Raw genomic sequence first — 14,419 nt, 5'->3', positions numbered from 1 at the left:
AGCCAGCTTAAAGTATATGCTCGACATTGTATGTATTTATATATCTTCTATATGTATATTTTGTAAATCAAATCAACTCAAAACTTATCCAAACTTTTGAATTATAAAAATAAATAGATCAAATCTGATTCAAGTTTTTAAATTGAAAACGAAAACTCCAAAGACGAAAAAAACATCTTGATATTTCGGTGTAGTATAAAGTATGAGCATATGTATATCTTTTTTATACCTACTATTGGATTAAATATTAGATGAAATAATTATATAAAAATTTATAATAGGGGAAATAACATAGAAAGAGGGGGGTGGATATAGTGGGAGAGAATTTATACGTTGAATTGCTTTAAAAAATAAAATAAAAATAAATAAATAAATTTAAAGAATGAAATAATTTTGAGAAATAGTCATACAAGATAAAGTTAAGTTAAATTTTATTAGTAATAGAAAAATATATTCATTATATTATATTAAACTGGTAAGTTACTAAAAATTCATATTACAATTTAATAATACTAAGTAACGAATACTGTAATTAGATAATTAAAGAACAAAAAAAAGAATAAAATATAAATTTCATGGGTAATATTAAAATATAAGACTAATTAACATTATGATGAGAAAAATCATATATATACTGTGATATAAACATAACTGAAATCTTAATAAATAAAAAGCCATAAAGGAATAATCCTAAAAACAATTCTAAGTGATAGAGTAAAATTAAATATATTGATTAAATTGCTCAAATAGAAAATTTTAGTTAGTAAATATAACTCATAGTTTATTATATATATATATATATATATTATACACAAAATAATAATAATTAAAAATATTGGTAGATTTTTATAAAGTTAAAGGCTTATCTCTTTATACTTTTGATGATTCAAAATTACAATTAAAATAAATATTATATTATGAACATACGAAAAGAGGGGATAAAGTTAATGTTAGGATATTTATACTCTAAACTAATTTAAAAAATAAAAGATAAGTAAATAACCCTCAAAAATAGATAATTTTTTTAAATTATCTGCGCATCGCGCGGGTTCTAAGACTAGTTATATTAAAAAGAGAGTAGTATGCATTGTGGTTAAGCCATGTGGCAAGCTAAAATAAAGCCACTTGGCAATTTTAGGATAACATTAATTATTAGAAATTATAAATGGAAACATAATTAAGGGAAGTAGTTTAATAATCTTATACATAATCTAAATATATCTTAGACAAATCTAATCTCTCTCTCTCTCTCTCTCACTCTCAATATATATATATTATATATATATATATATATATATATATATATATATGTGTGTGTGTGTGTGTGTGTGTGTGTGTGTGTGTGTGTGTGTGTGTCTATATCTATATCTATATTTGTATCTGTATTTATATCTATATCTATATCTATATCTGTATTTATATTTATATATTGATCCACTCATAGATTTTCTTCTAAATTAGTTAGAAATATGGAGGTAAAAAATTAATTAAAAAACTATAATAGAAAAAAAAATAGAGAAAAACGTAAATTGAGATAACCTATGACTATTTATACTTTGGAGTGTGTGTGTGAGTGTGTGTCTATATATATATTGATCCACTCATAGATTTTCTTCTAAATCAGTTAGAAATATGGAGGTAAAAAATTAATTAAAAACTATAATAGAAAAAATAAAAAATATAGAAAGACATAAATTGAGATAACCTATGACTATTTATACTTTGGAGTAATTTAAAATATGAAATAAAATTAAAATTTACTTAAGGTATTAAAGATTTATTGACTTCAAAAATTAAAAAATATGCAGGCGGTAAAATAAGATCTTACATAAAGTATACAATTACTTATAAGATAAGAAAAAAATTAAATATTTATATCTTCTATCTATATTATATTATATTAAAAGGAGAGTAGTGATGCATGATATTAAGCCAAGTGGCGTATTGAGAAAATGTCACTTAGCATTTTTAAGACATAATCTAAATAGATTTTTTAATTTAATAAGGATTAAAACAACTTAGATTTGCTCAAATTTAATTTATGATAGAAATCAATTAAAATTGACACACATTCTTATAGTAAATAAATTTTGATAGCTTTCCAAATATAATTATTCACTAACCACTTGATCCGTTTTCTTTCATTTCATAATTTTATTATTTTTAAAAATAGTACATAAAGAAATAAAATGATAGTGAAATATTATCATTAAATATAATGTGTTCCAACAAATAAGAAATTAATTTTTAGATTAATATCTAAATTGAGTGCAATTATCGAATGCATAAGATAATTTTTAAAAATGCAGTCCAATTAAAAATTAGAAGGATATAACTTTTTAGAAGATAAAAAAATTCTTCTTAAAATATATAAAGAAAATATTAAGAACAAATTAGAAATAGTGTGAGAATATTTATGCTAAGAATTAGTTTATAAAATAAAATAAAGTGAAAAAAATACTTAAAAATACTATTGATAAATTTAAATAACTCAAGAATTCAAGCAATGTTTTTAAAATAAAATAGATACTTATTTTAAGATTAAAAAAATTTAGATTTATCTATATTATATTAAACGATAGTAATGGATAATTATATTAAATAAAGTGGCAACTTAATTAAAAGCTATATGAAACTGTAATAATACCATATATCTGATAACATAATAGCAAAAGTAAAGAAAATAATTAAAAATTTAATATTAGAAATGAAAGGAAAAGACTATTTTACTTAATGTTAGAAAGTTCTTAACATTATGATGAGAATGCTCAAACTATGGATAAGACCACCAAAAATTATAGTCTTGCTAGATATAGAATTAAATTTTAAAAAATATAAAATAAATATCTAATATAAGTAATTTTTTAACGAAAACAAAAAATCAAATTTTGTATCTTGAAACTAAAAGGAAAGAAAATTTATTGCATGTAATACAAAAAATAAATATAAGAAAAACTCAATAGATTTGGAATATAATAATCAAAGAACTTGTATATTAATATTTTAGACTAATCAAAGTTATAAATTAAAGTAAAATATGATATTATTTTGATTACAGGTAAAATATTAATATAAAAATTAATTAAAAATTTCTTAGTAGGGAATAGACTGTATAAAGAAAAAAATAGAGACAGTATGAGGATATTTATACTTTAAATTATTTTAAAATAAAACAAAGTAAATAATTGAATAATATTCAAAAATAATAATGATAAATTTAAATAGTAAAATATTTTCGAATAAGAGGATAAAAGCGTAAAATATATTAAATTTCAAGAATAAAAAAATAATATTTATCTATAATTATTAAAAGGATAATAAGTAAGATAGTAAGTCAATTAGTAACCCGAAAAAAGTCATATGAAAGTATAATAATATTAAATAATAAATAATATAATAATTATAAGCAAAGAACAAAAAAAATGTAAATTTTAAAAGAATAAGACTTATTGGAGGTTGAGATAAAAAAATAAAATGATACTAAGAATTATTAAAATAATATGATCTAATATGTTCAAACGAGACAAATCACCACATGACATATTTAGAATTTTTTTTTAAAATATTGATAACGAAACGAAATTCAAGTACTAAAATTAACCGATTGGATTATATAAATATAAAAAAAAGAAAACAAGTTATCAACTAAGAGATTTGCAAAATGGTTTCATGTCTTACTTCTTAATTAATATCTAATGATTATCTATAAATTTTATCTGGAAGGTTTATACTTTAAAGTTATTTCATAATTCAAATAATCCAAATCACAATCCGACATGGACTGTATCCGTGCATCGTACAGGTACTAATACTAGTTGGAATTAAAACAAAGCAAATTCATACTGTAAACTTCACAAAGACACGAGTAAGTAATCCAAGCCTATATTGACAAATATACTCGAGCAAGATTTATAATTAAAAGCCCTTTGCAATATCCGTAAATCATAATAAAAGGACTGTAAGTAGCAAGTAACATAAGAAGCAGCCAAATCTCATACAAGGCAGCAACAGATCAACTGTAAAAGTAAATCATATTCCATTTGCTAAGCTATTGCTATGTAGTAGTAGTAGTAGTAAACAAAGGTACATTTCAACAGAATATCCAGAGTCCAAGAAGGCCAGAAAGAGCTGAGACATCTTGGCTACCTACCCTTGCTTATTTCAAACGAATAGTTGAGCTCCAAATAACATCTTTTATCATCATCCACAAACTGCAGAAAAAACCAAATTCATCAACTTACTTGCTCGCCAATATGAATTATAGATTGAAACAAAAACTTGAAAATTTGATAAAGAGGCCAGAGAAATACACAGCCACAAAGTTGTGGAACACCCACATAATTCCTTGTACAGGCAATGGTGCCAAAAGGACGGACACAAAAGCAAAAACGTCTTCTTTTACACTACTCGATATATTTTAACGGGCAATAGCTGGTTATTTTACTTCATGTTCTAGGTTACCGAGTTAGGCTTCTAGTAGGCACTTACATGTTATTGTAGGTCACCATGATTTGATAGTGTAAAAACACCATGCACTATCATGACCAGCACACGCTCAACAAGAAGGCGATGTAAATTCTACTTGTTCAATACATGAATACGAGTCTCACCTATATCATCTAGAGCCGACTCAAAAACAATGGGAAAATTAAAGGTTAAAATCAGTACTATCATGAGGACACACTAAAATCTATATCAGTGGGATGTTAAACGTTAAAACTGTACTACATTTATTCTTGTGGACAAAATCGACTTACAGCATGCTTCATTTGACTAATGAAATGAAAAATACTGACTGATATTGGATCAAGTAGGAATGTAAATGCTCACACCTTAAGTTTAGCTGTATATGTTCCTCTTGCAAGTGCACCTGATGGAGTGGTCTCCTCTTCTAACATATGTATATAAGGTTCTCGCTGAGGAGCAAAGGTGCCCAGCATTCCCTTACTTTGATCAACTGACATCGAAATGAACAAACAATGATATGTAACGAAAGAAAATAACAGAAGTGAAGACTGAAAGTAGAGGTAACGCTTGTTTAATTTTAAGTTAGACTTCCATGCCTAATGTTGGGAAAATAACCTTAAGCCGTTGTGCAGCCCTTTTAGTGAAGGGTGAATCAAGTTGAAACAAATGCGTGGAATTGATTAAAACTAAAATCAAAACTAAAGATAATAGAATCAGAAAGGCACAAGAATTGAATGTGTTCGGCAACTATAATGTCTACATCCATGGGGAGATGGATTGTTCTTTCACTATGAGAATATTAATAAATTTCACACTTGGATTTATAGTCTCTAATCAATCACTATGAGAATAATAATAAATTTCACACATGGATTTATAGTCTCTAACCAACCCAACTGAAGTCCCTTGCACTCTTTCTAACTGATGAAGAACCAGTGACCAAACCTCTTCCTTCATACTCTCTCTAGTTTTATTCCACAATTGGCACACCTTACTTTATCAAAAAGGAATATAAGGCACAACTTGCCTCAAATTGTCCGCAGTTTTATAGACACAAATATATCTATACCTCCTGGTAAAGGGAAACCAAGATAAAGAAAAACTACTATGCGAAACTATTCATACATAAATGAATCTCTTTCAACCAAGGGAATTCCATCATCTTAGAAAAAGAAATCAGGCAACATTTGTTTAGATTCCAGCCAAAGAATGGTAAGAAAGAGTCCGCAAACTTGGAGACCAAGTCGTTTGGTCTCTACCCCAGGCCAAACTAGGATATCGGTCTTTGCGGAACACCTAGTGCAAAACCATATTCCATTTTAACTGCTTCACCAAAATCACACACAATCTACATGACTAATAATTCTAAAGTAATGATTCAATTCACACACTATAACGTGGTTTTTTCAGTTGATAAATGCACAACTCGAAGAACTCCTCTGCTCAAACAAATAAAGGTAATTATTTTGTCTGAAAACTACACAATGAAAATGCTAGTATTAAATCCCTTTGGTGCTTGACTGGCCAATTGTATTCATAAACAAGGGAGAGCAAAAGAAATAGGAAATGAGACTATAGAAATCAAACCTTGAAGACCGGCCTTCCATACTGTATTTGTGTAAGCCAAGCCAGAAACTATATTGTGCAGAACACTAAATGTTAGCTTAAGCCGGTACTCTGAGCCCTCCTTGAGGGTAAAGAGAACAGATTTTCTCTGGCCTTCTTTAATAGGCAATGGAGTATTTATCTCCTCAAAGTCAGAGGAAAGAATTCCAACTGAGTGGAACTTAACTTCAGGTTCCATTTGCCCTAACAAATTGATCCAAATAGTCATTAAATAAGATTTAAAGGCTAATTTCAGAGTAAATGGTATGCTATGATTAGGAACAAAGCTCGTCAAAAGACAGACAAACCATTTAAGTCACTTTCCAGGCAACCAAGCAGCTTCTCTTTCCACCTCCTCAAGCTCTCATCCTCCTGCGCAAACAAGAATAACCATATGGAAATTCAAAATATCAGGGGCGGATCTATATATTAATTTTGGGTGCTCAAGCACCCATTAACCTCAACTTAGAGTAGGTATAGTTCTATAGAAAATTTAATAAATGGTATAAAGATCAGAAAGCACCTAGGAAACAAAAACTCTAATGGGTGCTTTGGTTAAGGAAGGATGCTGGAGACTTAATGTTGATAGCGGCAGTGTTATCAAAGGCGAAAAGCGCAAAAAAGCTCTAAGGTCCGTTGGGGTTTTAAGCGCAAAGCGCAAATAAAGCGTGGGCTTTAATGAAAAAAGGCGCAACTGGAGAAAAAGTAAAAATATGTAAATGCAGTCCAACACTAATAATTATAAGCATGAATAACAAATATACGGACAAAGAAATTGGAAAAAAATTACGAAAAAAGTAAAATATCAATTGTTTAATGTCGCTTTTACAGGATTACACTCGTTGGCGAGGAAAGTATGCCTTAGAGCCTTGATGAAATAATAAAGCGCACACAAAGCAAGGCGAAGCGCTCAACATGTTTTGAGCCTCGCTTCAGGGCTTAAGCGCGCCTTTGACAACACTGGTTAGCGGGCACAGGGACGTATGCAAGATTTTTGGTGCTGATGTTTAAAGAAGTAATGAATGAATAAATCACTCTAACAAAGTTATATTTACAAAAAACACAATTCAAATATACTGTTACAAATCTCCATCGACGTGTTTTCAGTTTTTGAAAATTTATCCATAATAGACTCATCAAAAATATGACTAAATACTTCTTTTTTTAATTCATAATACTCATTAGGTAATGAGTTGGACTTAAAAAAAAGGTAAGGAACCAGAGGTTCCAGATGCTTAAATTTTTATTGGCAGCAATGGATGCAGGTTGAATTGGTTTAGTAATTTTCCATTTTTATATTAGGAGTCGCAGGATCAAGCCTTGCTGGCTTCTACATTTTTCCAACAAAAAGGCTCAAAATTTTAAAAAAATACACTGACTAAGCGGGAATCGAACCTTCCACCTCCAAAGGAATACTACAGCACATTACCAGCACGCCATGAAGCTCTAGCGTTAAGAAGTGTCATTCTTTACTATTTAGCCTATTTGTTTTGCATATTATTCACATATGTAAATTAAAAATTTGTCAACAAAGCAGTGTCGGATGACACCGATAAACGTGCGTCCTCCCCTGAGCGGGCAAGCGTTCGAAACTCAATCCTAGCATAAGTCCTTTTTAACCAGCCGGTAAACTATCCCTTTTTTCTTATATTCAAGCTACTTTCTTTCTTCTTTTTTTCTTGAAAGAAAAATGTTTCCCTCAATTAGGTCTTTTTTTAATTATTTCAAGTACACTTTCTTAACCCAATACTACTTTTTCATATATTTCACTGACTTTTGTTTACCTTTTTTTTTTTGGTTTACCTAATTCTCTATAGCAAAGGAAAAGAAAATCTGCAAAAGATTCCAATGTTCGACCCCTTCTAAAGACGAATAGTTCCTCCAGAGCGGCAAAATTCACTTTCTTTTTTCTTGCCAGTTGTTCTCATCACAGATTCACAGCGTCCATAATATTAATATGAGTTTTCTCCTTTACTTTTTTGTCATCGTCGTGTTCAAATAGTTATACATGTACTACGCGATTAGTAGTAACTTTATGTCAAAAAATATTAAGACCCACGAAAGTAAAATCCTAGATACGCTACTGCAAAATATGGAAACAGATTTACTGAAGCTTCCAATGCAAGGGATGATCTCAATTTAAAATAATGTAAGGCAAAAAAAATCCGACGGAGTGAGAAAGAATCAAGGTAGATTGAGAAGGAATGCCCTTTATGGTACAGCATAGAAATTTCCTCAAATGAATTTTCTGATGCAACTAAGAGATTATTTCAATTTCAAGAATGAAAGGAGAGAAAAAATCCCACTGGAGTAAGCAAAAATCAAGGCGACTCCAAGCCAAACTTGACGCCAAAGCAGAATAAGGAATACTTTAAATGTCACACATAAAAATTCTCTAGATTAAATATTGTCAGTACATGAATCCCACACAAAAATCACTTACTGTATTCAGGGAAAAGCTCAAAAATGGTGGTCCTTTTTTGTTTTTTCTTCTTTTCCATTTATTTCTTTTGGGGGGTGGGTAGATACAAATTCAAAAAATCACTGCCTGAAGAAACAACCTACATCACCAAAAGCAATGATCTTTGAAAAAGAAGTATGCAAGACAACAAATAAAATAACAAATGCATATATAGATGCCAAAACCAGATAAGCAGAACCCTAAAACAGTATAAGGAATTGAGACGCCCATGATACATCAAAAATACATAAAGATAACAGACACAAGAGAGACCCACTTCTATTTTCAAGCTGTAAGCCAAATAAAGTTCAAAGCTTTTTGAGTTTCAAGAGAAAGAGAGAACCTTGTCCTTTTCAATTTGATCTTTGAGAGAAAGGAGAGGACCAGGTACATAACTTGTTGTAATAATATCAGCAGCAGGATCTTGATTATGCTCTTCTTCCTCACTATCTCCCTCTTCTAATTCCTCCTTTCTCTTGTCTTCATTAAGGTTAAGGCCACGTGATGGACCTGCTTCCTCTTTGTTGTTGCCACCCTCCATCATTCTTGATTATCTCCGTGTGTTTTAGTGAGTGTGTGTGTTGGGGTTATGAGCAGGGGGCAAAGTGTATTCTAGCAACAAAGGATATAGCAGTAGGGACAGTGAAGATTTTGTTTTGACAATTATTGAACAAGAAAGAAAAGGGGGGTGCAGAAAATAAGTCCAAATTTTCAATTCTTGGAGACAAACATAAAACCCTCGTCTGTTTGACAATTGTTTTCTTGTCTGTTGTCTTTTCCTTTTCTTTTCGTGGGGGGCGCGCTTTTCTTTTTTCTTCTTTTAGTTATAACGTTGAAGAAATTTTTTTTCCTCCTTCACATACTTATAGCTAGGGGGTGTCAATGGTTCGGTTCGGTCGGTTATTTTATAAAATTTGTACGATACTAATTTTTTGATTATTTTATTATGTATAACCAAAATTAGACTTTTCGAAACCGTCCCAATCATGTCGGTTTCTCTTCGGTATCGGTACGGTTCGATTAATTTTCGATATTTTTTTAAATACCATGTAAGATTCATCGGTAGAAATAGAATGCAATAACATATGTTCTTTTATAGAACTTAGCAAAACTCTCTAGACATTTTTACTGTTTAAACTGATAAATTAAAAAAAATAAAAGATGGCTAGAGTATAGATTCATCAATTATTCTACAACAACGTAGAAGGCAAAAAATATAAATCACACGAGTAAAAATATATTAAACAAGCTGGGACTCAACAATAAAGTCGATATTTAATACATTGTAGCTTGCTATAAATCCAAACTATATGAAAGGAAACATATTCAATACATTGTAGTTTGCTACTCATAATCGCTAGAATATTGTGTCTTGCTAATGAAGTTTAAGTAGAAGTAGCATAATAGGTTTTAGGAATTAGTATTTTGTGTTTCATTACTTGTTGGCTTGTAACAGTTTTCATAATTTCAAGCCCCAAAAAAATTCTATTATCTTTAAACTTACTATATAAATATATTTTTTATATGTAAAATTTATTCGATACGGTTCGGTATTTTTTTGGTTTATTTTCAAAAAATAAAAAATCCTACCCTAATTATCGGTGTGGTGATAGATTTATATAAAAACCTACAGTTTCTTTAAAAGAAATCTAAAAATCGGTTCAATATGATACGGTTCGGTAGATTTAGTCGGTTTTCGAATATCCATTGACACCCCTACTTATAACCTAGGAGTCCGGAACCGAAATGTGGTTCTTTTGGACTCAAAATACTTTTTTGAGTGAAAAAAAAATATTACTATTATATATAAAATACGGTTATGAATCGCATTTTATCTTAACAGCCGTTTGGGACGTTAAAATAAAACGTTGTTCATAACCGCATTTTATATAAAACACGGTAACAAACCGCGATTTACCTGGCAGCTGATAAGACAAGTATATTAAGCGCGGCTCATTACCGCATTTTACCTATTTTGTGGGCCCACCAATTACTCTTCTGCACTTAACTGACATAACAATAATTCAAATATATAAAACGCCTTTTTAAACTGCATTTTACTTCCAAAAATTTGACCCCCCTCCCCCTCGGATTGGGCATTGCCTATTTAAAGGCATTAAGAGTTTTGAGAAAAATCATTCAGAAATACTCCAACTTCGTGATAAATTTTTCTTGTTGTTAAATTCTCAAGCTTTTTTCATAATGTTTGAAGAGCGAAAAGTAAGAGTTTCATTATATTGGGGGGTGAGGTTGTGGTGGTGAATAACTCATTGAGCTATGGTTTATCTCCACAGAATCATGTTAAGTTGCCACTCACAATGGAGTACGATAGACTGATATCGTTATGCAATAAAATGAGGTTGAACAAACTTTTTCGGTGAATCTTAAAATAACCGGAAGATATTCGTATTATGTGACTCCGCAAGGGGTTGCTTGTTACGCTGAGTTTAACATCGAGAATGATTAAATTCTGAGAGATTTTTTGGGGACTCCGGATGAATACCGGGAACTTATTTTGATAAAAATGTTGGAAATGTACGTGAAAGTTGAAGACGTTCGCAATAATGATGTTGCGCAAAGCAGGGATAACCCTCAATCATCGGGTGGTTATTCTGGAGCAGTTTTAGCCCAACAAGTTCCGGCTAAAAGAGTTTGGCCGAATCTAAACTTATCTCCACGGGCAAACGAGGAGCGAGGAAATAATTTCTCTCCTACTTTACATAATCCACAGGACGACTGGTAAACTTCAATTTTCCTTTGTGTTACGATATTTATTTTTGTTGTATTGAATTTGTATTAACACTCATATATTCCATAGGGGGTACCGTCCAGATATGAATTTTACAAGTTATGACCCCACGTCCAGTTGGAATATGCGTAGTTTTGGTGTGTTGGATCACGGTGGTCCATTCGGGAGTCATGACCAACAGGATAATGTCCATCATGGAATGTCAACACATTACGACTTTAAGTGAAGTGATATAGCTATATGTAAAGTATTTATCAATTGAAGTAGCTTATCATTTTATTGTTTGTGTAGTGAAAACGAGCAACTTGATGATCCTGACCTCAATGAGTTGCCCGTAGACGACGTATTTACTCTGGATTTGGCAGATGCGCAAAGTCGAGAAGATAATGGTGATTATGACAATAATGCCGATGAGTCTGGAGATGACACACCCTTCCCTGACGAGGATGATGATAAGGAAGAAGTGTACGAGTCCCACACGCCGTCTCATTCAAGGTATATTGCCTACCTTGATAATTTGTCAAGTATGCCGGATGTGCATGCCCTCACAAGGGATCTTGACGAAATTCGATCAGCAATGTGGGATGAGCCTAGACCAACGGTGCTGGCAAAGGGCATATTTTTTTCCGATAAAGCTCGCCTAACCAGGGCTTGAAAATGTACAGTGTAAGAGAGGTCGTGAGATGATGGTATGGGAGTCAAGTAATCAAAAATAATATTGGATTAAAAAACAAAAAAAATTTACGTTCACATTGGAGTTTCACTCTAAAATTATTAAAAAACTACACTGTCATAGGAGGAAGATGTTTGATAAATAACTGAATATATATAGCGCAGTTAAATACTATATTTTGTGTGTTGTCTTGTCGATCTGAAAAGCTATCGGACTGCGAAAAAGCTATTTTGTATCAGAAAGAATTTTTAACACGCCAAGCATAGCGCGGTTAAATACTACGTTTTGTGTGAATATATTAAATACTATATTTTGTGTGTTGTCTTGTCGATCTGAAAAGCTGCCTGACTGCGAAAAACTATTTTGTATCAGAAAGAATCTTTAACACGCCAAGCATAGCGCGGTTAAATACTACGTTTTGTGTGAACATATATAGCACAGTTAAATACTACGTTATGTGTGTTGTCTTGTTAGTCTGAAAAGCTGCCCGACTGCAAAAAACTTGTTTTGTATCAGAAAGAATCTTTAACACGCCAAGCATAGCGCGATTAAATACTACAATTTGTGTGTTGTCTTGCCTATAAATAACGGGCGCATTCTAGTTGTTTTTTGCGCTTAACCATAACAAATAGCAAAACTTTCCATAAAAGCAGGATTTTTGTTAGCTTTAACAAATATCTGACCGCATGTATGTACCAATGTGCCAATGTGGCAAACATTGTATGATGGCGGACTGTTGGGATGACGGTCAAGTTGGGCACAGATACTGGATGTGTGTGAACAGGTTTGGAGGCAACAACGAAAATTTTGCAACTTTGACATATGGCTTGATGAACCCTGTGAGCAAGAATGCTACAAAAAATTTTGCAGTATCTTCATGATTTGACACAAAACCGTAGGAATATGAACGAGAGTATAAACGAGAAATTGAGGAGTTGAAGGAGAAACTCAAAGAGGTGGAAGAAGAAAAAAATAAGCTGGAAGAGAAATTTAAGTGGTTGGAGCAGAGAATACTAGGCGGTGGTGACTAAACAATGACAGGTATGTGTTGAGTGTAGTACTTTATCTTTATATTTCTCGTGTCATGTGTTTTCATTAGTTGTACTGCATTTAAATTATGTTTGTGTTGTAGTGTTAAAATAAAAAAAACGGGGAAATAAAAACATAATGCGCATATTATGTAAGCATAAAAAATTATTGTTATTATTTATATAAAATAATATTTACATAGCGTACATAAAATACAAAAAAAAAATCAATATGTCCCACAGCCTGTGTGCTTCAATGCAGCCGCTGGCCTGAGGCGTATCCCATCCCGCCCGGATACGCTATCAGGATCATCCTCATCACGTCGCCTCTTTATATGAGAATGCATTGCAGCATGATCGTCAGTAGTGCTGGCAGGATCGGTATAAGGGGTCGTCGGTCCATCAGCAACCTACAAAAGAATAAGTCAGCTCATTATATGAAAATATATAGTAATGTACGTATTAAGTCAAAAAAAATTTCTTACCATGGTCTCGTCGGGCTCCTGAGTATAAGCATCCGTCACATCTTGCTTAGCATCGCACGGAGTGGCCTCCGTGACGGGATGGGATGAAGCCTTAATAAGAAAATTATAAAGTTATTTATTGTGAATCAATGAGATAAAAACGTATTTAAATTTAATAGTAATACAAACATACCTGCTCCTGTGAAAAATCCACACCACCCGTCGACGATGAGCCATAACTCATCCGGCGCCCACCATCCACATCTCGGGTCGACCGATCCTCACCAGCGGTTGATGGGCCTAAAAACAACTGCTCCCAATCATGTCCGATAATGCTCGTGCTAGTGATCAACAATGGATCTGACGGGATCATCTGCGATGCGGCTGGAGTGAACGCTAGCTGAATGTTGTACGACGGCATGCTGCTGGGATACTCGTCTGGCTGATGGAGGTCACCCGGCAGATCAGCTCTAACATCCTCATCAGGTGCCTGAACAGGTGCCTCAATCCCCCCTTGCTGGGGACTACCTCCTCGCCGGCCCCCACAACCCCATAAGGCACCCCTGCCTCGTGGGACAACCTTGCCTTGCCATCCCCTTGCTCGTGGGACAGACCTACCTCGATGGTAGTGCTCTAGCGCCACATAAGCAGGGACGTGCTCTAAGCGCTCGTCTTGTCTGGCTCGATGCAATGTTCGGGCCGCCAGCTTAGTAACCTGCCAACCATACTCCAGCAAAGCGACCGCAGGATCACCGGCATGCTGCTGCATCTGCATTCCCAACTGGTAGACTAAATGTAGACCAATAGCCTGTACATCATGTAAAATATAAATTACAGAATGTTATATCATAGTTATAATTAATAATACCAAATAACATACTAGTGCCCTGTGCCTCTCGGCGTATGGAATGTACCGACCGCCATCTCGATGAATGGGTCTCCCGACAAAAGTTAGGTAACGCTGCGGTACCA

The 14,419-nt window shown here is 32.6% G+C and overlaps 1 protein-coding gene across 1 annotated transcript; it reads right to left on the bottom strand.

Moving 5' to 3' along the window:
• Nucleotides 1-3,934: 3,934 nt before the first annotated feature.
• On the bottom strand, nt 3,935-9,213 carry LOC104243724 (rho GDP-dissociation inhibitor 1-like). Its single transcript, XM_009798998.2, has 5 exons — nt 8,877-9,213; nt 6,381-6,444; nt 6,055-6,276; nt 4,833-4,957; nt 3,935-4,211 (listed from the first exon to the last, which is right to left on the bottom strand). Exons 1-5 carry the CDS (start codon nt 9,075-9,077, stop codon nt 4,143-4,145), a joined length of 681 nt encoding a protein of 226 aa, XP_009797300.1. The 5' UTR covers nt 9,078-9,213; the 3' UTR covers nt 3,935-4,142.
• Between the last annotated feature and the right edge of the window lie 5,206 nt (nt 9,214-14,419).

The sequence above is a fragment of the Nicotiana sylvestris genome, chromosome 9 (genome assembly GCF_000393655.2).
Source record: "Nicotiana sylvestris chromosome 9, ASM39365v2, whole genome shotgun sequence".
NCBI lineage: Eukaryota > Viridiplantae > Streptophyta > Magnoliopsida > Solanales > Solanaceae > Nicotiana > Nicotiana sylvestris.
Note: the sequence above shows the minus strand (reverse complement) of the source record. Positions and strands in the feature narration are given on the sequence as shown.